At 43.3% G+C, this 25,792-nt stretch overlaps 1 protein-coding gene across 4 annotated transcripts; it reads right to left on the bottom strand.

Moving 5' to 3' along the window:
* Positions 1–869: 869 nt before the first annotated feature.
* On the bottom strand, positions 870–25,658 carry Nemp1 (nuclear envelope integral membrane protein 1). Of its 4 annotated transcripts, XR_004389143.1 has the most exons (10): positions 25,504–25,658; positions 15,889–16,010; positions 14,790–15,009; positions 13,571–13,643; positions 10,071–10,164; positions 9,526–9,640; positions 7,223–7,448; positions 6,342–6,515; positions 4,859–5,696; positions 870–2,105 (listed from the first exon to the last, which is right to left on the bottom strand). XR_004389143.1 is itself a non-coding variant. In XM_032914091.1 (9 exons), the coding sequence occupies exons 1-9, from the start codon at positions 25,628–25,630 to the stop codon at positions 5,531–5,533; spliced, it is 1,317 nt and encodes a 438-aa protein (XP_032769982.1). In that variant the 5' UTR covers positions 25,631–25,658; the 3' UTR covers positions 2,769–5,530. The 4 variants fall into 4 exon arrangements, 3 of the variants coding, with proteins under 3 accessions (XP_032769982.1, XP_032769995.1, XP_032770001.1); XM_032914091.1 differs by lacking the exon at positions 870–2,105 and having other exon boundaries at positions 2,769–5,696; XM_032914104.1 differs by lacking the exons at positions 870–2,105; positions 25,504–25,658 and adding an exon at positions 20,564–20,716 and having other exon boundaries at positions 2,769–5,696.
* Between the last annotated feature and the right edge of the window lie 134 nt (positions 25,659–25,792).

Raw genomic sequence — 25,792 nt, 5'->3', positions numbered from 1 at the left:
ATATGATCCCCACACCTTAACTCAATGGATGCTTACAATGGACATAAAAAACAACTTGATGAGATGCAGGCATGACTCATCATGACAAGGTGGCAGTGGTGGTGGGTTTATTGGAAGTGATTCTGCCAAAACCCAGCCCAGCACCTATACACTTAAACATAGGAACTTCATTGTTTATGTAACTTACACTCTGAAGCAGAAGACAGAAAGACAGACAATTCCTGTTCTTTGGTACTGACTTCCAATAGTTGAGGGCAGCCACCTGATCCCACCAATTCACTCAACAAGCCTCCCAGACACAGCAACTTAAAAAAGATGTTATTCTTCAATATGCTGGGTGTGGTGATTCATGCCTGTGATCCCAGAACCAGAGCTGGGATAGGAAAATAAGACCAAGCCAACCTGGGCTACATGACTCTCAACATCCCAGGCTCCAGAATACTAAACCAAAATATATTTGGGACAGGGAGTTACTCAGTGGGTAAGAACATTTGTTGCCAAGCCTGATGACCTGAGTTTGATCCATAGAATCCATATGGTGAGAACAGACTCACGCAAGTTGTCCACACCATGAATACACTTACGCATGTACACACACACACACACACACACACACACACACACACACACACAGAGAGAGAGAGAGAGAGAGAGAGAGAGAGAGGAGAGACAGAGAGAGAGAAAGATATTAAAATACTTTATTAAAGTCGGGATTATTTACAAGTCACAATAGAAATAAAAAACATGGCACCAGTTTTCTTTTTTTTTTTTTTTTTTTTTTTTTTTTTTTTTCGAGCTGGGGACCCAACCCAGGGCCTTTGCGCACTAGGCAAGCTCTACCACTGAGCTAAATCCCCAACCCCTGGCACCAGTTTTTCTTACATAAATGTGGAAGACTCACAGCAAACAGCCATCCCTGAAAACGTTGTTCTTCCTAAACATTCCTTAACATGTATTAAGTATAAATGACAAATATTTTATCTAAATAGCACTAAGGCATTACCCACAAGCTACCACTTGTCTAGTAGTTTCTTAGCCCTGTTATTTCAGAAATAGTTCTGTAGACATGGAAACTATGGCCACAGCAGGTTGTAGCAGGCTTCAAGGTTCATGTCAGGGACCATCTGTCATGACCGTGAGGCTCATGCTGCCTACAAGTGCAAAGCAAATGAATTCACCATTTTCAAGGTAACACCAAGAGTGTGGAGGAAGCTGGGCTTGGTGCTCAAGCCTGTAATCCCAGCACTCAGGAGGCAGGGCTACCAAGAGTTGTAGGCAAGACTGGATAATAAACATACTGAATTATTCCAGGCCCCTGGGCTAGAGGGGTGTCCTGTCTAAACAATACCTGCCTGGGGTGGGGGTGGGGGTGGGGGTGGGGAGTGATAAGAGGGTGTCAAAGAAAAATGACACAGGGAAGACACATGTGGCCCAAAGCCCTGCATCTGAGTCTATATGACCACTTCTTTCCCTGCTGGGGTTAGAGGGTATCCACATGCTTTGCTTATTCCCAGTGGGTTCCAGGTCCTGCCATGTAAGGCACTCCACTCTCTTCTTGTTTCTTTTCCTTCCTATTTTTAAATGGGGTCCCCATCGTTGCTAATGTCCAACTCAAGTGATTCCCTCATCTCAGCCTTCCACGTTCAGCCAAACACTAACTACCATGTCTGACTTCCAAACCTCCTTTTCAAGGTAGTTACCATCTGGTCTCCAACAGCAACAGAATCCGTAATCAAGTCACAAAGATGCCACTGGGTTACCACAACTGCTTAAGTTCCCCCAAAGAAATAATGTCTGCTACAAGAATACAAGCAAAAAGGTTTGGACATACTTTAAAGTGCAATGGCTACTTTGTGCGCTTATCCCTTAGTTTCAGTGTCTACCTAAGGTAAGAGCTCAGCAAACCTGCCCCTGTCCTATCCTGTGTTCAGACAAACTCTCAGCATTCAAATACAGGCAATCATCTTGAACCCGAGTTCAAAGGAATACTAGAAGAAATAATTTTCTGTGTGCATACTTCGACTTGTACCACTCAGTTCAGAAGAGTTGTGGGCACAGCTAAGGACCATTTTAACTCTGGTATCCATTTCAGCACACGTTTCTTTCTGGAACAAAAAGGTTGAGAACAATTACGTAACCCATTCCCAAACCCTTCATGGGTATCAAGGCCTAGGGGGATTCTCTGGCCTATGTGTGTCCTTTCATTCACCAAACCTGAATCACCCATGACAAGTAGGGTAGGCTAAAGAGAACATAAATGATGAGCTGAGGGCTATGCCCTTGACTGGGAGATAATACGGCAAAATGGAACAGTGGGACCTAAAGAGCCATCCCAGGCAAAGCCACCACTGCTGACAGAACAAGAATGTGGGTGGGGAACTAAGTTCTTTCTTATTTCAAGGTAACCAAGTTATCAAAGTCGCTAAACTTTTCCTGGCTTTGATCACTATGTTCTCATGAGGAAAGGAAAACTGTAAAGTTTTATGCCGGCTGCCTCTTGTGTTCCCATTAATGGGAGTCATGTTCTATGAATTCAGTTAGGTCAGACCCATTAGAAGCAATAGATTTCCAATACCATCAAGATCCTGAGTCCTGGAACCAATTTCTGGGTTGCTGATTGCTGACATGGCAGCACACATGGCTCCAGCTCACTCCAGTTCTCCCTTCAGTCCTTGATCAGATCATTCTGAGGGATGAGACTGAGCTCACTCAGGCAGTGTCTGGACAGGCAGAGGCTGGGCTCTATACCCAGCACAGCAGAAGGGGCGGGCGGGCGGGGCAAGGATACACAGCATACAGAGTAGGCGCCATCTGTCCTTCACTGTCTGAGAGCAGCTCTCACAGCACTCTGTTCTTCAACTACCAAGCAGGGGTAAGAAAATGAGCTTGGTTTGCTGGCCCCAAATTCAAATACAGTTAAATTAAAAATGGCCTTGAAAAGAAATCTGTATTTCACAGGGAGTCAACCCACAGAAGATCAAAGTCACTTACAGTGACTTCTCATTAAAATTAATAGAAGTCCAAAGCCTTAGCAAGCTACCATCCATAAGGAGTGAGGGGGGAGGCACTAAGGTCTGCCAAGACCTACACCAGGTGTACAACTGAGTTTACACTAAAATACACTAGGTATAAATTTCTGTAGAGAAGCCTCCAAAACAGTGTATTCTGGAGGCTCTCGTTAGTGGTGGGCTCTGTTTTTGGGATGCCAGAAACTGAACCACAGCCTGTACCTGCGGGACAAGCACTCACTGCCTCTGAAGTTCATTCCCGCCCCTTCAGGAGCTTTAAGTTCTTTGAAAGGGGACAAATTTTTACCACGTTCATAATTCACAGAGACAAAAAGGCTCCATCACAAAGTTTCTCGTACCCTCAGCTCTAACCACAGCGTCTGCTCAGATATGCTCCTTTTCATTTCTCCTGTCACCTTCTACCAAGTGAGGTAGTTGTCACTTTAGGACAATTTAAGGCTATGGGGAACATTGGTTGAAATAACTAACTGGCCACCTGGAGAGGTGTCTCAGCTGACATTTTGGATGCTAGCAGTAGAGCCCAGGGTCTTCCAAAATTACATGTTGAAAGCGGATCTGAAGAAGCCCTAAGAGCTTCCTGAAAATACCATCTTCCTCCTTGATGATCCTAAGACAATGAGTCTGATGCTGTATTCCTGAGTGAGCACCGACCTCCCTGGCTGAAGGAATTACAAACATTACACACTTCCTCCAGTGTATGGTGAAGATCACAATGAAAGAACCAAGCAAACGGCAGAAACTTGAGGGTCTGTCCCTCATAAACAATCCTGCTAGCTTCTAAGGGTTCTGCAAAGGCAAGAGGTTCTGAAGCTGACATCACTCATGCTGAAGGGGCAGCATCTCTACCGAAATGGACCTATAAGTGTAGTACACTCAGGAATGTGTCAGATCTAACAGCTGAATGGGCAGCAGAGGCAGGAAGCACACCTGAAGGTCTGCTCTCTGCCAGCTACAAAACTAAAACTGTATGGAAAGACACTCAGTAGATGGCTGCTCAGGACTTACAAATTCCAAGACCTGGGAGCATGCTGGTGGGAAGGAAGGCTGAATGGGTAGAATGGATACATAAAAGAGAGACAAGGACAAGGAGAAAAGGCTCATTTTGTTGTTGTGGTGGGAGTGATCCAATCAGGGCCTTGCATGCTGAACCAGTAAGCACTCTACCACTGAGCTACATCCCCAGACCTGGGACAGTTTCCTGATTGTGTAGCAACTCAGAAAATCTGTGATCTGACTGGGGGGAAGAGGAGTACAAATAAGGAACCAAGGTAAAGGAGTATTTATATGTAAGAAACAAGACTAGAAGTTTGACATGCCAGCCGGTGGTAGCACACTTGGGAGGCGGAGGCAGGTGGATCTCTGTAAGTTCCAGGCCTGTCTGGTCTATAGAGCAACTGCAGAGAAACTGTGTCTCGAAAACCAAAAAAGAAGAAAAAAAAGAAACTTGGTACAGCAGCACAGGCTTAAAATTCCAGCAGCTAAAAGCTAAGGTGAAAGGACCAGCCTCAGGTACATAGCAGCTCCTGACAGGGAAGGAAAGTCAAAACAGAACTGCTGGATGCAGAGGGAACCTCGACCAGCCTGAGGTACACAGCAGGAGATACGTTAGAAAGGAGGTGGAGGCAAATCGGAAAATGAGACAGATTCTCAACTGTGCACACTCCACAGGAAAGGGAGTTCCTGAGTGGGAAAAGTCAGTGGTGAGAAACGGCAAGAGAAAAATGCCAGTGTTAAATAAAAAGCTTAGGAAACCGAACCTACAGAAGGGCAGCAGACGTTCTCCTAAATGCAAGCAAACTAAAATCAGACTCGTGAGAGTTCAAGCTCACCAGCAGCAGCAGCTCCAGGGGTTTCCACGGAGTACCCATACCAATAAATATCTGGGATCAGTAGGGTTTGTACTCTGGAGCACTTATTGGTTCTGGAACATGAATTTGTTGCACTTAAAAAAATACATTTGTTTAAAAAACAAGATAGGTAATAATCTATTTCTTCTTCAATATTTAAATCAAGGATTATTATAAGGATCCACTGAAATAAAAGCAGACAGAAGTAAAAAAAAATGGCTCTCACTCATAGATTCTCTTTAAAAGATGCAGCCTCCATTTGAATGCATTACTGCACTTAATACTCATTTCTAAGGGTTTGTCACAGTGACAGAGTTGCCAGAATTCAGTAAACTTTCAAACAGGAGCTAGGATGTCCTGCTGGCTGTGGGCAAACAATTACTTCAAGAACAGCAAAGTGGGTCAAGCGCTCAATTGTCAGAAGCAAGTGGTCACAGCCCTCACTGCCTCTGTCAATCTCTCCTCGAAGAGGACCATCCTGAGGTACACACCAAAAGTACTGCCAGAGGGCAACCCACGAAGCCCCTTCATTTCAGTACGAGACCTCCTGCACCTGCTCCAGGCTGTCATCAAAGCCTGGGAGAATCGCACAGCGCTTTCAACATGGGTCATCAAGGCATCGTGCCAGTCTACATGAAAACAAATGACTGCCATTTAAGTCAGGAAACTGTTCTGTGTCAGAGGAAGGTCCTCTGAGCCCTCCTCCTCTGAGGACAGCTCCTCATCCTGGGCAAGGATGCTCCCTAGTCCATACTCCTGCTCATGAACAGAAACTTCATTTGGCGTAAGGTGAAAAGAACCTTCTACAAAGTCGGCGAATCTGCAAAAGAGAGGGATGTTTATTAGGAAGTGCATGTCCCTCTTTCCTGAGTGGCTTGCAAGTAAGTACAGACTGAAAGGCTCAGCATGCCTGTAGCTCAGAGTATACTAAGTTAACAAATCCCTGCCCTTGCTTTGGCAGATACCTAGATGGAAGCAAGAAACAGGCAGGAGACAAGGCTGGAATCACAAGTCAACTCTCATCCTGCTGACACTCACTACACTGTCCTTTGTAGTTACGAAGTACTAAGGTTCCTTGAGTCGACATATTCCTGATAAGATTGAGCATTACAGCTCTTTGCACTTATGGCCCTATAAACTTGATGCTATTATGATTCCAAATTGAAACTTCACATACTCTTTGGTACAACTACTCCCAACCAAAGGAAGTGGGGACTTAGACATTCATGTCAAACTTACAAAGGCCACATTTAGATGTGGTACTCAAGTCTTCACAAGTTAATGCTATAATCAGAACAATGAGGTAGTTACCTTGGGGAAACAGGAAACAGACTACTACTTTCTCTTGACTACTCCTGGGTGAGCAATAATCAAAGGGCAAAATATAACACGGTTATCTAGAAGTATGATCTGTCAGACTCAAGTTCATTAACTACCCATAAATACTTGGCTTATCAGAGTTTACCTTTTTGGAGACTGAATTCGAGATATTGTCTTCCAGGCAGAGCACTCCGGACTGTTACAGAATTCTCGGAGTTCCTGTAAAGCCTTTTGGGTCTCCACCTCTCCTTGTATCCGATACTCTTCTTCTGTCAGGAGGCGAGGGGGGACAGGCTTTTCTGATGCCTTACACATCCTTCTGTGCTCACCAAAATAACACCATGAGTCATTAATCAGTATCCACACTATCCTTCCGTCCACTTGTCTCAGGAGACAAGCACATAGACAGACTCAGCAGTGACAGCCATCACCCCGCCTTTCTTCCACACATCTTTCATTAGAGTGCACTCCTATCATGCCAAACATGAGTGAAAAGCCAGAGTACTCAAACTCACTTATTTTCAAATAAATGACAATTTATTTTCCAATAAGTGGAAAAGCAACAAAATGATGTTATAATGTTGTAGTTCATGACCACAGCTCCCCAAACTGAAGGTACCATTTTAATTATCTGCAATGTAATAACCTCTAATCATTCCAGAATCCAGAACCATTCCATATTTACTTTTGCAAGAATAACATACTATGGATTACATCTTAAATAAGATTGAGGTTTTTAGAGCAGCCTGACAGTCAGTATGATATGATCTGAAACCTGAACCTGAGGCCTACGGATAAACAAAACACCAATATAATTTGCACCACCTAGTGGCAACAGCAACACATGACACTTTACTGGATGCTTTTATTTTATAAAAAAAAAAGTAATGTCTCAACAGAGAAAGGGACGAGGGTGGAAGCATGATGACGTCCCACTTAGAGGTTCCCAAGGAAAAGCTCGACATCCGCTCGCTGCAAAGTACACCCACACCTCCCATGTCAACAGTCACCCTGCCTGCTAGTCACCTGTAGGTGCTGTACAGCCAGTAGATAGGGTACTCCAGGTTCTTAGTACACAGTGCAATGACGATGAGAGCAAAGGCAACGTGCGGGATCTGAATGCCGGAATACATGAAACCCAGGCCCAGCAGCTGCAGCGTCCAGGTCAGTAGGTTGATGCTGCGTTCATTCTCCAGAGGCCCATACTTATAGCACACTGCAAAACTCATGAATCCAACTGTGAGGATGTAGCCTAGGAGAAGAGGCATCACAAGACAGTGCTTTTCAACCACTGGGTGGAGAGCAGTGGTTAAGTTCACTCGATACATCACTAAACCAGGAAATTCGATGCATCTGCCCTTATCAGTCACCTGTTTAGAACTGTCAGAAGATACATTTTCCTCACAATTCTTCACATACATACATATATTACTCATTGTTCTTCACATACCTACATGTATCACTCACTGTTCATGTACATACATGTATCACTCACTGTTTTTCACATACATACATGTATCACTCACTGTTCTTCATATACATATATGTATCACTCACTGTTCTTCATGTACCTACATGTATCACTCACTGTTCTTCACATACATACATGTATCACTCACTGTTCTTCACATACATACATGTATCACTCACTGTTCTTCACGTACATACATGTATCACTCTTATCCTTTTTGTCACAAATTTATTTACTAAATAACAAAGTGGTGGAAGAGATGGCTCATAGGTTAAGAGTGCTCAATGCTCTTGAGAGGACCCATGTTCGGTTCCCAGCATGCACTAGGCAGCTCATGACTACCTGTAACTCCAGCTCCAGTGGATGACTCTACAGGCACCAGCACTCAAGTGCACACCCCCCACACATATAATTAAACTAAATCCTTGTTGTAGGTGGTAGTGGGTGGTTGGCATTTTTCATTTTTTAAGACAGTGTTTCTTTGCGTAGCCATGGCTATCCTTGAACTCTCTCTGTAGATCAGGCTGGCCTCAAACTCTCAGATTCACCTGTCCTTGTCTCCCAAGTGCTGGAATTAACAGTATGCACCACCACTGCCTGTCAAAACTAAATCTTTCTAAAAGTCTACATGTTGAACATTTGTAAAATCGTCTATTTTAATCCCCAAATAGAAATATATATATATTAATGTCCTCAAATAATAAAATTCCTATCAAGAGAAAAAGGTTTATCCGTGTGACCAAAGGATTTTTACTGTATACAAGACTCACTGCACTTTTACTTCCTTTTATTATTTTTTTATTAATTATTTATTTATATGAGTACACTGTAGCTGTCTACAGACACACCAGAAGAGGGCATCAGATCTCATTACAGATGGTTGTGAGCCACCATGTGGTTGCTGGGAATTGAACTCAGAACCTCTGGAAGAGCAGTCAGTGCTCTTAACTGCTGAGCCATCTCTCCAGCCCTGCACTTTTACTTCTTAAGACCCTTTTTTTTCTTCTTTTTTTTCCGGAGCTGGGGACCGAACCCAAGGCCTTGAGCTTGCTAGGCAAGTGCTCTACCCCTGGGCTCAATCCCCCACCCCCTTTTTTTTTTTTTTTTTTTTTAAATATTTATTTCATTAGTTTATGTATATGACTACATTGTAGCTGTCTTCAGACACACCCAGAAGAGGGCATCAGATCTCTTTACAGATGGTTGTGAGCCACCGTGCACTTTTACTTCTTAAAGTTCTCAAGCATATTCAAATTAATATTAATAGGGGTTGGGGATTTAGCTCAGTGGTAGAGCGCTTGCCTAGCAAGCACAAGGCCCTGGGTTCGGTCCTCAGCTCCGGGAAAAAAAAGAAAAGAAAAGAAAAAAATTAATATTAATAAAGCCAATTTAAAGGTTTTTAAATTTTGCTTATACAAAATAAACAGCAGCAAATTCACATTTTGACCTTATCAACAGTGAGTTCAGCTCAAGTTAGGATGGCAGTGCTATTAGGAATAAGTAGAAAATCGGCCAGTGGTGGCACTTGCCTTTAGTCCCAGCACTCTGGAGGCCGAGACAGGTGGATTGCTGTGAGTTTGAGGCCAGCCTGGTCTACAGAGTTCCAGGACAGCTAGCTCTATGCAGAGAAACCCTACATAGAGGAGTTCTCAAAAAAAAAAAAAAAAAAAAAAAAAAAAAAAAAAAAAAAAAGAGAGAGAGAGAGAGAAAGAAAAAAACTAGAAAATGATAATTTCTACAAGTTAATCAAATGCTCTTAGCTACTGACTCCTTGTTAGAAGGCAGCATCTTCTCACAATCAAATTAACCAAACAACCTATAAACACACACAAAGGAAAGGTACGCCAGCAATACTTACTTAGAAGATAATGCCAATAACACCTCCATATCTCTTGCAAATTCTTAAAAACTAGCTGAATGAGGTACAGAGAAAAGGACCAGCCTCCTACCAGGATGACGTAAATGGGACTTCTCTAGACAAAGTGAAATGAAAGCAAAAGTTACCAGGCTTTTATATAAGAAGCAAATGGGACAATTTTTTCTTACAACTCAACCTACTCAAAATGCATAAAAACTTATCTTTTAAAAAGATGTGTTTTATACCTAAAAAGGTACAGTCTGCAAGAACGCCAGGATAATGAGACACTAAACAATGAAAAGCCTGGCGCTGCATTAGGAACAGGAAGTGGCTCAGTTCCCACTGAGCGGTGACTCCATCGTTTGTACGTGATCAGGCCTCAGGTCCACCATGCAAGTGCTTTTCCGAATCCAAGGACAGGATGGTCCCTGACTCATCAGCCATCAAGGCAAATGTCCAGGGCTCCAAGACTCCCCCAGAAGACAATTCAACCCTCCAGCTATGCAAGGTCATCCCAAACACTTAGGAGGGAACTGACTACTTACCTTGGGCATCAATTTAGAGATCATAAAAATGACGATTAAGAGAGAAGCCACGATTCCCACGCTCATCCCAGTGGAATAGTAGAAAATTTGACTCCTGCAGAGAAAATATTTTACTTGACCATGTAATGCCATAGGCTACACAACACACTGGTGAAATCACAAGTGCCCTAGCTAAAATTTCAAGATTAGAGGAGATGCTGCCTGGTAATATAGAAATGTAGACCGATATCACAGTTGATAGATTATGAAGGTTAGTGTTAATGGGGTCCTCTTAAATTTCACTCCTATATCCCTCTGTGCAAATCCACTGTATGCTATAGACACGGGGCACAGAAAAATCAAGTTGAAACTGGACTGGACTTCCTTTTTGCTGGGCAGCCTTCCCAGAGCCAGAATGGGTTCTGCAGGATACCAAATGAGAGCTCTTAGCACATCTCGCTCACTCGGCCATGGACCCCGTGTGCAGGAACACTGACCGGCCACAGCCAAGCACACTGTGGTAGTGCACTAAAGGCTGTTTTAGGAGTAGACAGCCACTTTAGGGCTGGATCTGATGCCCATTCAAATCTGAATTCAAATCTGCAGCTGTAAGACTGTCAAAAGCCAGGTTGGGGATTTAGCTCAGTGGTAGAGCGCTTGCCTAGGAATTGCAAGGCCCGGGGTTCGGTCCCCCGCCCCAAAAAAAAAAAAAAAAAAAAAAAAAAAAAAAAAGACTGTCAAAAGCCCATGGCTGGGAGTTTCTGGACCTAAGTAGGAGAGCTATGCTGCTCTTTTGCTAAATGGATACAATGTACCATCAAATCACCTTCTCTGGGATTCTTGTGCAGTGACAACTGCAGAGATCCACAGCTGGTCAAAGTACCAAGAATAAATGACTTTTGAATGTCTTCTGAATGGGGTATATGTATCATCCCCTCCAAGGCTCAGAGAATACCATGGAAGAAGGGGCTCAAAGAATGAAGAACTGAAAGGAGAAAGGAAGCATGGTGTGAACCCAAGCCAGGTATGGCATACATGGAAGCATGGTGTGAACCCAAGCCAGGCATGGCATACATGGGAAGCATGGTGTGAACCCAAGCCAGGCATGGCATACATGGGAAGCATGGTGTGAACCCAAGCCAGGCATGGCATACATGTTGCACTTATTTTTTATACTTCGGTTCACATACACCTGGATGGTCTCAAACTTCAGAGATTACCCTGTCTCTTATAAGCCACCATGCACCACACCCCACCAACAACTTGAACAGTTACTGGGAGATGGGACACATGGTTTTCAGTAGTGCAGCTGCAGCTGTAAATAAATCTTCACCTGTGCTTGTGAAAAAACCCTAAGGAAACTCAATACATATCATGCACGTACACACGCACGAATGCACGCACACCCACATACATGCACAAGTTGGGTACTAGGGTAAATATGATAAAAATTAATTATGTAAATGCATGAGCATATCAATAATGTAATCTATCCCTACATATAATTAATATATGCTAATAAAAACACTTTAAAGAAGAAACACAGCTTGTCTGGGGAGAGAAGTGATAGCAGCAAGTCCAAGTAGAGACTAAAAAGTGAATGGGACTGATTCCCAGGACAGACAGACAGATCCTAGTCCCATTCCAGCCTTTAGCACTTTTCCCTGACTGTGAGCCTCTCTCAGGAGCCCCAAATAGATAAGAACTTCTCAAGTCCAACCAAGCTTGACCTCACAGTCCAGCTGCTCACCTTCCACTCATGGCCTTAATTTCATTTTTACCTTTACCCAATATTTGTGTATTTTTAAAAAATTTTTTAAAGATTTACTTATTTATTCTATATAAACACCCTGAAGCCATCTTCAGACACACCAGAAAAGGGCATCAGATCTCATTATAGATGGTTGGGAGCCACCATGTGGTTGCTGGGAATTGAACTCAGGACCTCCAGAAGAGCAACCAGTGCTCTTAACTGCTAAGCCATTTCTCCAGCCCTAAAAATTTTTTAATACAAAAAATACCAAAACAAAAAGTACCTCTGCGTGTGCATGCACACTGCCCCCAACCCCCAAAAAAAACAACAAACAATAATAAAAATCCCCCAGAGACAATTTTATGTCGGCCAGCTACTGCTGGGTATGAGTGCACCCTGGAATGTGCTGGGATGATGCAGTGACTCTCAACTGGAGAAAATGGATTTCCCTTCCCCAGCAGGCATCAACTGCAAACAGCTTCTTGGTTAGGGCAGTGTCTTCCCTATCTCGATGCTGGGATTTTGACTGGTTTGGACTTGCTCGGGATGTTATACTGCTACAGTCTCCAGTCCACACGTGTATCATTGCCCTTGGAGTAGCTCAAAGCCATCCACCACCTGTGGCTCTTACCTCCTTCTCTACACAGATCCCTGAGCCTTGCAGGAGGGGAGGGAGAGCCTAGATACAGACAGCCAACCAGGAATGAGTGCTCTGAAGTCTCTGTGTGAACTACCATGTGCTTCTCTGTTGGACAAATGAACCACACTCCAGGGCAGGCTCATGCCCAGGAATAGCTGGCCAATACAAAACGGACTCGTGTGTGTTGGGGTGGGGGGTGTTGGTGGTTGTTGTTGTTGACTCTCATTAGGAGTCATTTTACTGCTATGTTTTTTTAGCAGAGTTGAAGTAGGTTTCCCCATAGGACCTATGACCTCACTAGTCTCAGGTTCTTGACTGCCACAGCAGTGTCAGTGTCTCCTCTCAGGAGTGGTCTTTATGTCAGTGCATGTCAGTTTTACAGATCATTGCTAGCAAACCTCTAGAAGGAGGAAATGGCCAAGAATTGATGTTTGACTCCTTGTCAGACTCCTTCTGAACAGCATGAAACTCATCAAGTGCAGTTTGGCAGCAATTCCATTTCATAAATCTCTACAATGATATTACTTCTAACTTGATATTCACCTGAATAATCCTCGGTAACTCGTTAACACAATGGTGGAGCTATCTAATGAGAAAGTGCATTAACCAACAATCATATTCAAATCAGAGGGGAAAAACCATTCTATTTTAAAAATACCCAGGCAGAGTCAGAGAGATGGCTGAGCTGTTTTGAGTGCTTGTTGCCCTTCCAGAGGACCTGAGTTCTATCCCAAGCACCCATGTTGGACAATTCACAATAGCCTATAACTCCCAGCCCAGGGGATCCAATGTCCTCTTCTGGCCTCTGCAGGCAGCACATGAACATGGACCGAAACACACAGATGAACATACATTTAAAAAAATAGCTGGATATGATGACACACACCTTTAATGCCATCACTTGAGAGGCAGATGGAGTTTGTAGCTAGCCTGGCCTATATACAGTATAGTGAGAGCCTGTCTCAAACAAACAAACAAACAAAATAAATGGCAAGTATTTATATTGCCAAAATAAACAAAGATCTTAGAAATACCCAAGAAGGCGACATGTAAGCCACATGGACCCTGAGTGAGGGAATAGCAACACTCATAATTCCTGTCAGAAGAGTTTGTCCAGTCCACACCTACCTGCTCAACAAGTCTCCACAAAAAAACAGTGTCAGTCCAAGGAGGAAAACAAGGAAGAGCTTGGGGTCAAATCCTGAAACACATAAAACATTTGCTTGATAGGAGAATCGTTAAGGTATTATAAAAAGTGACACTGTTATTACTGGTCAACTAAAGTAAAGCAAATAGCTCAACTACACGGCAGTGCAGATATACCATACAAACCCTGGTTCCCTTCCACAGAAAAAAGCATAGTTAGGTTTCTGTCTAATCTATACTTCCCTGGAGATCTTATCCCTACTTTGGCTTCCTCTACTAAGGATCTTTAAAAGAGAGCTGAACAGAACAACATACTACGCCATCATCACTTCATACTGTTGCTCCAAAGGGTCCCTGCCACTCGTTTCAAAGCCTTATGTCACTTACAAGCAGGGAATCTGAGAGATGGGCCTTGTGTCCTCTACCTAGCCTTTTACTAGCTCAACCATACCTCCTACTTTGCTTCACTATATAGCACTGTACTGAAAAAGTCTACCTGCTGAACATAACCCACTCAGGATCCCAGGGCTTTCGCATTCAAAATCTGAGTGCAAGGCAGGCCTAGAAACGGACAGGAGGTAGCAGGATTATTAGATAAAGAAGGAACACCCAAAGACAGGCCGACCTTCCGTAACCACAGAACCAGTGTGGCACAACTTACTGGAAGAGTGTACATACTCTTTCTGTAGCAAGACCTACGAGCATGAGCCCTGAGGGGAAACTGAGTAAGGATTTGATGGAATCCACCTCCTATAAACTTTCTCAGATGCCCTCAGAGGAGAAAAAACTTCCCCAGATCCAGTAACTAAGCCTTATGGTGGCCTTAATCTTTATGATTCTACAAGCACTATTTTATGAGTTATGAATTTTATACTGTTTAGCTTTCCTGCCTGCATAGAGTAGTACAACTGCCTTTGTCAAGAAGTCTCCAGAAAGCATGAGTAGGACTTTCAGATTGACTCCAGGTACTCGCCATATCAACTCAGGACCTGCCTGGTTACTAAAGGAGACGCTTTAAGACTAGGCCTAAAGGCTCTTATGTAGAGTGCAGTCTCCATAAGCTGTTAAAGGTCATGATACAGTCAAGATTATAATCACAAACAAAAGGGAACTGTCCCAACAGACTGTGTCTATTTATTATACCCTTCAAAGCTGTCCCCTCTCACTACAGAATCCACAGAAAAACAGAGGTGAGACTTACTCCGTGTCACAATGACACTGTATTTGGTGTCCTTCTCTATAATCTCAACTTTGAGGCAGGTTTTTGTGCTGTACAGACCCACATTAACATAGGTATCATTCAGTTTCTCTTTTAAAAAAGAAGAGAGAGAGTTCCAGACACTAAACTGTTCCAGCTCCTTCAGTCTCTCCTCACTGTCCACCTGGGTAACACGGACCAATTTGGAGCTATTTACCCGAACCTGTAACATAAGAGACATTGGGATGAAAAGGAGGGAATTTTCATAAACATAATTTAGAAATTCCTTTAACACCTAATGAGCAATGTGCTACTTCACACAAAGCTTAGCAGCAATGTACAGATGCAGTACCAGAAACATAATTTGGTAAATGATGCTGCTCTGATAGAGGCAGCTGCTACAATTTCTTGTTACCATGGTCCGAATCTACTAATAAGCCAGAAAGAGAGGGAGGGGAAGCCCCCGAGCAGAAATAGTTATCAATACAGCTATTTCTGAGACCATACAAAGGATCAAGAATATTAAGAAAATTGCCAGTCATAAACAGCCCCAGAAAACTGGAGATGTTTCCCATAATGACAGGCTGAGAGTTCAACGCACTGTCGCAACACTGATTATGGATAAATGTTAGTTATCATGTGCCCCAGATACAGTATTTTGTATCAGAAAATAAAAGACTTTACAAAACCCTAGAAGCCCAGCTCCCGTGTTGTTAGTGTGAACAGCACACACCCTCATCAGTGTCTGTATTTACAGCACCATCTTCAAAGGCTTATTCTGTTCAATCACTGTCACAGCCAGAGTCTCGTGCTTGCTGGGCAACTGAACTGTGTTATGAAATAAAAGAGCCCAAAGTCATTCTACCCAGAGGAAACTTCTCTCACACAATCAGAATAGAATGGGAACCGCAGGACAAGAGTTCAGACAGGCACCCCAGATTCCAGCCAAAGTAGGACAAGACATTTCAGAAGAGGCATGAGTGTGCAGACTCCACAGGGGAGGAAGCAAACACAAGCAAGAAGGAAGAACGTTTACCTCAGGATCATAGTACTCTAAGCTGGTAAAGGGAGCTGAGGTGCCCGGGGTGGGGCTTCTAATTACCTGTATCCGCGTCCATATATCATGCCACTTTGGGATAAGCACATTTTTATAACAGAACTGTTGACTGGAATTCATATCAACTTGGGATTCCTGAAGCATGACCACATTTACATCAATTCCAGCTTTAGGCAAAAAGGGAAACAAGAATTAAGTATAACAGAACAGAACAAGTCATAAGTAGAACTCATTTTATTAAAAGAATTAAACTGACTACTTTGCTAAACTTATGCTTAAAAATATGAACCAAACAAAAAACAAAACAAACAGAAAAACTGAAATGAGAGAAGGTGGCAGTTTTATCTCTAATTTGCATGTGTGCACACACTTGCTCACATGTGTGCTTGCTTAGGACTACAGGATATCAAACATGCTAAACATACACTTTGTCACTGGGTTACAGTCTCAACCTTTAATTATTTAACTATTACAAATAGTTAACATTACATTAACACAAAATAAGTAGTAAAAGCTACTTCTTAGGGGCTGGTGAAATGGCTCAGTGGTTAAGAGCACTGACTGCTCTTCCAGAGGTTCTGAGTTCAAACCTCAGCAACCACATGGTGGCTCACAACCATCTGTAATGAGATCTGATGCCCCCTTCTGGTGTGTTTGAAGACAGCAACAGTGTACTCAAATACATAAAATAAATAAATCTTGGGGTTGGGGATTTAGCTCAGTGGTAGAGCGCTTGCCTAGGAAGCGCAAGGCCCTGGGTTCGGTCCCTAGCTCCGGAAAAAAAGAACAAAAAAATAAATAAATAAATAAATAAATAAATCTTTAAAAAAAAAAAAAGGTTTTACAAGAAATCACTCCCTATATCTTCCCACCCAACCTACTTTCTTTGACACAAACATTTGAATAATGTTTTTCTTTGTGGTATTAAGAGATTAAACCCGGGGCTGGAGAAATGGCTCAGTGGTTAAGAGCACTGACTGCTCTTCCAGAGGTCCTGAGTTCAATTCCCAGCAACCACATGGTGGCTCATAGCCATCTGTAATAAGATCTGATCCTCTCTTCTGGTTGTCCGAAGATAGTGACAGTGTCATATACGTTAAATAAATAAATCCTTAAAAAAAAAAGAGAGAGATTAAACCCAAAACTTCTATTTCTTCATTGAATTTCTATATTAGGCAGAGATTTTTACATCTATTTTTTGTTGGGACGAGTGAGGTGTGGGTGTGCACATGTGCAGATCAGAGGCACCTTGACTCTCCTTCCGTTGTCTACCTCTGACCATCAGACTTGACAGCAGGCACCCTTACCGTCTAAGCCATCTTCAAAACCCCATGCAGAACTTCTGAATAATAGTAAGCACAAATTTAATTATCAGTGTGGTTTTTAGTGTAAGGGAGATAGATTTAAATAAGAAATCCTTAGTCCTCGGGCAGGCGTGGTGGCACACACCTTTAATCTCAACAATTGGGAGGCAAAGACAGGCAGATCTGTCTGAGCTAGCCTGATCTACAGATTGAGTTCGAGTCCCAGGACAGCCAGGGCTGTTACACAAAGAAATCCTGTCTCCTCCCCCTTCCCTCCCCAAAAAAATAGAAAGGAAAAACATCCTCAACTAAATCCAAGTCAAAGTTATCCACACAAAAAACATTACTGAGCTGGGCACAGTGGTACACACCTTTAATCCCAGCACTCACGAGGGAGAAGCAGGCCCATTTCTGTAAGCTTGAGGCCAGTCTGGTCTACAGAGTGAGTTTCAGGTCAGCCAAGGCTACACAGAGAAACCCTATCTCAAAAAAACCAAAACCAAACCAAACCTGAAAGCATCAATGCCCATCTTACTTTTAATTTACTTTGGTGGGGAGCCTGCACAGTATGACTGTGGAGGCCTGAGGACAACTTCCAGGAGTCCGTTCTTTTCTTCCACCACATGAGTCTCAGGTATTCAATTCAGGTTGTGAGACTGGATGAGCAAGCACTCGAACCACTGAGCCACCTTGCCAGCTAAAATGATTTTAAAGTGAAACTAAGACCTTTTTGTTGTTGCTGTTTGGTATTGTTTGGTTGGTTGGTTTTTGTGGTAAGGATCCAACTCAGGGCTTTCTTTGTACATGCCAGGCAAGCACTCTATCACTGAGAGACATCCCCATCATCAGACTAAGACTAACTTTATAAATTTATATTTAACCGTAAGCATAAGTCTGAGCAAAATATAAAACACATGGGTATAACTCTCCATGGCCTTGGGTTAGACAATGGTTTCTTAGGTTGGATCCTAAAATATACAGAAGTCAAGAAGAAATCCCTAAAGCAGACTTCAGGAAATGTGAAACCATTGCTACCAGCGTCAGAACAGAGGAAAGGAAGGAGATGGCATGGGAGACAAGGCTGAGTCAGTAAAGCAAGCACTTCTTGCCTTGCAAGCTCACGGATCTGAATTAGATCCTAGAACCCATGGAAAAATATTAGTGTTGTGCATCATAATCTCAGCTCAGGGGAGAGAGACAACAGGAAGTACCCTTTGGTACTTAGGAAGAGGCTCCCTAGCCAGTCACTTTAGCCTAGCTGATGAGTTCAGGCCAATGAGAGACCCTGACTCAAGGAGAGGGACAATGTTCCTAAGGATGACACTTGAGGTTGCCCTCTATTCTCCACAGACTCACACACATACATGTGCCCACACATGTATTTGTGCCCACACATACATAAAACTTACAGAGAGACCAATAATGCAAATAACACAAAGAACATAAAAAGACTACCTCAGGAGACAGGAGGAAATGTTTTCCAGTGGCTGGTACAGGTACACAACTATGACAACAATAATTCTTCCTTCTCCTCACCCCCCTTCGATCCAGTCTCATCACACTGGCCTCAAACTGCCTATACAGCTGAAGATGACCTTGAATCCCAGAATCTCCTGCCTCTGTGTCCCATGGATTAAAATTATATGCCACCATACCCAGGCCTAACCCAGTTCTTTCAAACAAACAAAAGATGTGAATAAATATTTCTCCAAAGAAAATACAAACATGGGCTGGAGAGATGGCTCAGTGGTTAAGAGCACCGACTGCTCTTCCAGAGGTCCTGAGTTCAATTCCCAGCAACCACATGGTGGCTCACAACCATCTGTAAAGAGATCCGATGCCCTCTTCTGGTGTGTCTGAAGACAGTTACAGTGTACTTATATATAATAAATGAATAAATCTTTAAAAAAAAAAAAAGAAAAATACAAACATAAATAAATGTTCATGACAATGGGGGGCTCAAATCACTAAAGAAATAGAAATCAAAGCCACAAATAAAATACTACTTCACACCTACTAGAATGGCTACTGTCAAACAAATGCTTGCAGCTGGGCATAGTGGCTGACGCAGTTAATCACAGCACACAGAAGGGAGAAAGTAGATCCCTGTGAGTTGGAGGCTAGACTGTACTACACAGTCAGTTTCAGGCTAGCCAGGACTGCAGAGTGAGTCCCTGTCTAAAAAATAAATAAAAAAGCTTAGGGCCAGAGGTGGGTCAGCAGACAAGAGTATGGGACGAGCTGCACTTGATCTTCAGGACCCATGTGATGGAAGATGAAAGCCAACCGCAAACTGTCCTCTCCATACATCTTTGGTGTATACACACAACACATACACAATATAAATAAATTTTAGATTCTTTTTAAGAAATTCAGTAATGGGACTGGAGAGATGGCTCAGCGATCAAAAAGCACTGACTGCTCTTCCAGAGGTCCTGAGTTTAATTCCAGCAACCACATGGTGGCTCACAACCATCTGTAATGGGATCTGATGCCCTCTTCTGGTGTGTCTGAAAAGAGCAACAGTGTACTCACATAAAATAAATACATAAATCTTTAAAAAAAGAAAAAGAAAAAGAAAGAAACTCAGTAACAAATGTTGGTTGGGAATATGGAGAAATTAGGAACCACCCCCACCCATTCCATGCACTGTTGGCAGGTACGTAAAATGATAGAACTGTTTTCTGGAAAATATTATAGTTTAATAGTTCCTTGTACGGTTCCAGACAATTGAGAATGTGTTCACACAAAAATATGCACATGAATGTGTATAAAAACCTGTCATACAGTTTCCTGCATAACCACCAAAGAATGAAAAGACCCAGTGCTGCTCAACTAATGAGCAGGTAAACAAAATGTGCTACATTCCCACAATGGACTACGCAGCTCGAAAGGAACAGCAGCAGTAGAGCGGGAGAGATGGCTCAGCAGTTACAAGCATTGGCTGCTGTTAGAGGACCCAGGTTCAATTCTCTAAGTATCATCTAACTCCAGTCCCAGGGAATCAAAGACCCTCTTCTGGCATCTACAGGCACTTGGCATGCACAGGGTGCACAATACACAGTAACAGAATATTCATACGAATAAAATATAATAAAAGTTTTTAAATTAAAAAAATGAAATATTGACACCTGCTATAAAAATGGATGAACCTTAAAAATGTTACATTGTGTGAAAGAAGCCACACAAAAGAAAAAAGGCCACAAGAAGAAAATGACAGATCAATTTACATACAATGTCTGGAAGGAGTGAATGCCATGACAAGAAATGGATGGAGCGAGTGCCAGGGACGGGATGGAGAGAAGGCAGGAACAGAAGACTAGCAGTCACAATACTGGCCCAGTACTGTGAAAATACTAAAATCCACCAAATAGCATTTGCACAGTAAATCTCAATTTTAAAAAAGCAGGTCTTACATATGCCATCAAAATGGAGAGGCTAAGGTCCACACACAGTGCAAAGAGCAGGGGCAGGTGGAAGAGGAGAACGAACAACTCCTCTCACTGGAGTGAATGCCACAGTGAGACCTAACCCTGTGGGCTAATAAAAACAGCGTTAGGTCAGATTAGGGTGCCTGTTTCTCACTGCAGGGTTCAACCCTACAGCAATCAGAATTTCCTCTAAAAGATTCCTTCTAAAAGAAAAAAAGAATCTTTTTTTTTGAATTCCTGTTGAGCAGCTAAAGAGATGACAGTGGTTAAGACTGCTCACTGCTCCTCCAGAGGATTTGAGTTCAATTCCTAGCATCCATGTGGAGCAGCTCAGTTACTTTTAACCCAGCCCCAGGGGATCCACCATCCTCTAAGGACACCCACACACACACACACACACACACACACACACACACACACACACACACACACACACACACACCATTATGTTGAGCAAGGTGGTGCATGGTTGTCATCCTAGTTCTTGAGAAACTAAGAAAAATCATCAAAGTAAGTCCCAAGGCTTGCACAATGAATGTGAAACCAGCTTGAGTTATACAGCAAATCCTACCTTACAAGATAAAAACAGATGGAATTAAGTTTATGCGAAACTTGAAAACACTGTGTGATTCACTGAGGATGGATGGCATGGTAACTGACATTCACTCAGGAAGCAGCGGCGGGAACCACTGAAAAGCTGTATTCTTACTCCCAATAAAGTGGAAGTTCAAAATTAATTTTTTAAAATATACGTTTTTAAAGAAATAGCTCCACTATTAACATTATTTAAAGTCTAGTTTTCTGAGTCAGGCAGTGTTGGCACGTGCCTTTAATCTTAGCACTAAGGAGGTGGAGGCAGAGGCAGGCAGATCTTTAAATTCGAGGGCAGCCTGGTCTACAAAGCTAGTTCTAGGGCAGCCAGAATGAGACAAAAAAAAAAAAAGGTCTCAAAAAAACAAAAAACAAAGCAACCAACCTAGTTTTCTTTTCCTTAATTCTATACCATTCATGGAAAAGAATTTCAAACTTTTTCAGGTAGTAACCTCCAACTGAAATCAGCACCTTGGCCAGCCACATGGCTGGCAATGCACTGATGCCAAACACACTGCTGGTTCAGCCTAGGGAGGGTGATCTGTGGAAAGATTTGCTTTTGATTGTGTATCTATGTGTCTGTCCATCAGTGTGTGGATACTCTAGCCTTCAGAGGAGGTGGACTGTGTGTCTGTGAGCCACCTGATGTGGGTGCTGGGAATCAAAACTCAGGTCCTCTCCAGGAGCAATGCATGCTCAGACCCACACTCTCCAGGCCCTTCTAACTCTTTTTTATTTATTTATTTATTTTTCCGGAGCTGGGGACCGAACCCAGGACCCCAACCCCAGCCCTTCTAACTCTTAAATACCCTCAACTCATTTCTGTCAAGAGCAATCCAGTTACTCAAGAAGCCTCTAAACTTAAAGATTACACTGAGTGTTTGAGGCCCTAAGTTCAATTCTCAGCTCAGCTAATAATAATAATTAGTAAAATAAAAAATATATTTAAAACTTATCCTACAAAATAAAAAAATCAATTCTTACAGATCTCTTTGTCTTATTTACTTTATTATATATGTGTGTATATATGTACATATGTGTACATATATGTGTATGTATGTATGTGTGTTATGTGTTCATGTGTCTGTCTGCCCACCCTGGCAACTCTGGGGAGCCAATCTCCAATTATAGTTTCATGGATCCAACTCAGGTCATCAGATTTGTGTGGCAAGTCTTTTTTTTTTTTTTTTTTTTTTTTTTTTTTTTTTTTGGAGTTGGGACCAACCCAGGGCCTTGCGCTTCCTAGGCAAGCGCTCTACCACCGGCTGAGCTAAATCCCCAACCCCGTGGCAAGTCTTCTTTACCCACAGAACCATCTCACTGGCCTGGAAATCTCTTAAGTATAAATCCAAATAATGAAACCAAATGACCACATATAAAATATAAAAGGGAGCAGGGGCTAGAGACATGGCTCAGTGGTTAAGAGCACTTGCAGCTCTTGCTAAAAGAATCAGGTTCATTCCCAGCACCATCTGTCCACCTGTAACTCCGGTTCCAGGGATCTGACACCAAAGCACGCATGTGGCACAAGTACCTATACACAGGCAAAACACACACAAAATAAAGCCAATAAAAAATTAAAGGGGGGAAAATAAGCTCAAAATTTTATTTCAAAATTATATAAACACCCTCATAACAATTATAGTGCTGTGGATGTAGCTTGGTGGAGCTCATGTGTGTCAAGTCCTAGATGGTGGCATATGGATGTAAATGCTTATAATCCCAGCACATGGGAGGTACAGACAAGAGGATCAAGAATTAAGACATTCTCCGATACAAAGGGCTAACATGGGCTATAAAAGCCCAGCAGCTCGCCAGGGTTGGGATTTAGCTCAGTGGTAGAGCGCTTGCCCTAGCAAGCGCAAGGCCCCTGGGTTGGTCCCCAGCCCGGAAAAAAAAAAAAAAAAAAAAAAAAAAAAGCCCAGCAGCTCAATAAATTAAATAATACAGTAAGCCATGAACAAATGACACACACACTCTCGAAATTTAAAGTTGGGGCTGGAACGATGCCTCTAGTATGTCAAGTATCTGCTTTGCAAACAAAAGGGCCTGAGTTCAGAAGCCTAGCACTCACATAAAACTGAGGCAGAGTGTCGCTGACCTACAACCCCAACCCTGGGGGAAGAGACAGGAGTCAAGGAGACTGCTGGCCAGCAATCTAGTCAAATCTCTTAAGTTCTAGGTCCACTAGAGGAGCCTGTCTCAAAAATAGGGTAGATAGGGACTGAAACAGACATCAGATATCAATCTTTGGCCTTTATTTGCACACATGTGCACATAACCCCTCCTAAATGTACACACACACACACACACACAAACTGCAAGGGTTTTGCCTACTTTTTTCCTAAAGACTTATTTACTTATTATATATGAGTACACTGTCACTGTCTTCAGACACACCAGAAGAGGGCATCAGATCCCATTACAGATGATTGTGAGCCACCACATGGTTGCTGGGAATTGAACTCAGGACCTCTGAAAGAGACTCAGTGTGCTCTTAACCACTGACTCATCTCACCAGCTCACCTACTTAACTATTAATACTTAATTAGTTATACTTAACTATTAATAATTGCTAAATAGTCTAAAACACACATTATTTTTAGAATTAATGTTTCTAAAACTTCCAGTGACAAGTAAGCAACCTTTGAATAAAATCCCACTACCTGAGAACCTGGCTTTTAGAGTGCTACAAGATCGCTCTTCACAGCTGACACATGTAACCAGGTCAGCATTCTAACTTGTCCCTGGAGATGACTCGTCTTCAAATTAGGAAGACCCTGAGCCTCTCCTCCTAAAAGGAACTTTGGAACCTTTGGTGATGCTTGTCCCAGCAGTCTGGAGGACGAGGCAGGAGGCTCTTGAGTTACAGGTGGGCCAGAGTTACACAGTGAATTTCATAGCAGCCTGAACAACATGGCAAGACCCTGTCTCAATAAGAGGAGGGAGGGAAGCAGAAAAGTGTGCCTCAGGTTGCTTTTTTACTTATTATTTGTTTGTTTCTGGAACCATGAAGCTCCAGTTGCCCTGGAACTCACTATGTAGACCAGGCTGTCCTCAAACTAGAGAGATCCATCTCCCTTGGTCTCCCAAGTGCTGGGAGTAGAGTCCTGTGCCACTATGCCTGGCTTTTTGCTTTACATTTCAATCCCCAGTAGCCCGTAAAAGAAATCTCAAAGAAAGAAACTGCTGATTGTGCTTAATAGTTTATTTCTTCCCAACCCAAGGCTCCATTTTAAAAGTTTGTTCAGGTAATAGGATTAATTCCAAATCCTGTTCCAGGATGCTAGGCCCTGGATCTGGAAAAGAAATCTTTCCTGAACGTACACTCTCTTCCCAAAAGGAAGTTTTCAGTCCCTTTTGAACAATATATCTATGAGTGTTAGGCTTTCTTAAAGCCACAGTGAGAGCAAGTGACAGGCCGGCAAGAACAGAAGGGGGCAGTGTGATTGTGGATGTCTTCGAATCTAAACCCTGGCTGTCTTTATTCTCTGGAGTTGCTACTCCCTCCAGTGGAAGTTTGCAAATATCACTTATTTTCCTGTCCACTAATTTAACAAGGGGGAAAAAACATATTTCTTATAAACTTTTTATTTTTCCTGGACGGGAACACAAAGTAAGTTTTGTACCCAGTCGGGAGTTGTTTGTCCAGCAGGAGGTACAACATGAATGTGCTTGGAAGAATGAATAAACTTAGGAAGGATGTCCTGCTCAAAGCTGATGGTCTCTCTACTAGAATGATTCCCGGTGTGTTCTCCAGAGCTCATTGGGAGAAGGGTCTTAACAAGAGGCCGGTGGTGGCACACTCCTTTAATCCCAGCACTCAGGAGGCAGGGGCAGGCGGATCTCTTAATTCGAGGCCGGCCTGGTCTACAGTGTGAGCCCCAGAATAGCCAAGGCTACACAGAGAAAACCCTGTCTTGGAAAACATTCAGATGAACTCTACTCCACTGTATCAAGACAGATCTATTCGTGAGGTGTTTTTAGTAAACTGAATGAGTGGGGCGTTTACTTTCTCATGTCATGTTTCAGGGTGAAACCCAGTAATCCGTTTTAACCCAGAAATTTAAGTGCCCTAGCAGCACCACGCAGTCCCGAAATGGTTTTCCCCCGAGTCCAGGCCTCCCTTCCTGGGAAGGTTCAGGCCTCCGCCGGACCTGGGCTCTCCAGAGCGCAGCCCCGGACCCGTTAGTATGGACCGTCACTCCCCTGGAGCGTCTCCCTCAGCGTCCCGCGATGCTCCGAGTAACGGACCGCACCCTCGGGATGAACCCACTTTTCCAAATTTAACGCCCTCGCGCCCGGCCCCTGGGCAGCCGCTGCCCCAGTGGTACCTGAGCAGCCGACCACGCAGCCGGCGACGAACAAGAGCAGCCACGCGGCTCCGCCGCCCCCGGCCCCGCAGCACCGGGGCCCCGGACCAACCGCCGACCACACCGCCACTTTGATTCCTCCCGCCATGGTTGCCTCACACCGCCTCCTCCTCGCGTGCCCCTCCTCAGCAACTGTCTCCGAACAGGCAGGGTCAGCAGCCAATCAGCTGCGAGACCCGCCCCCACACCCCAGTGGAGCAGGCGGGGCCTCGCGCGCTCCGCCCTCCCGCGCCCCCAGGAGCCACACCTC

The sequence above is a fragment of the Rattus rattus genome, chromosome 1, assembly GCF_011064425.1.
Source record: "Rattus rattus isolate New Zealand chromosome 1, Rrattus_CSIRO_v1, whole genome shotgun sequence".
Lineage (NCBI taxonomy): Eukaryota > Metazoa > Chordata > Mammalia > Rodentia > Muridae > Rattus > Rattus rattus.
The sequence above is the reverse complement of the archived record's forward strand: the minus strand, read 5'-3'. Positions and strand labels throughout refer to the sequence as shown.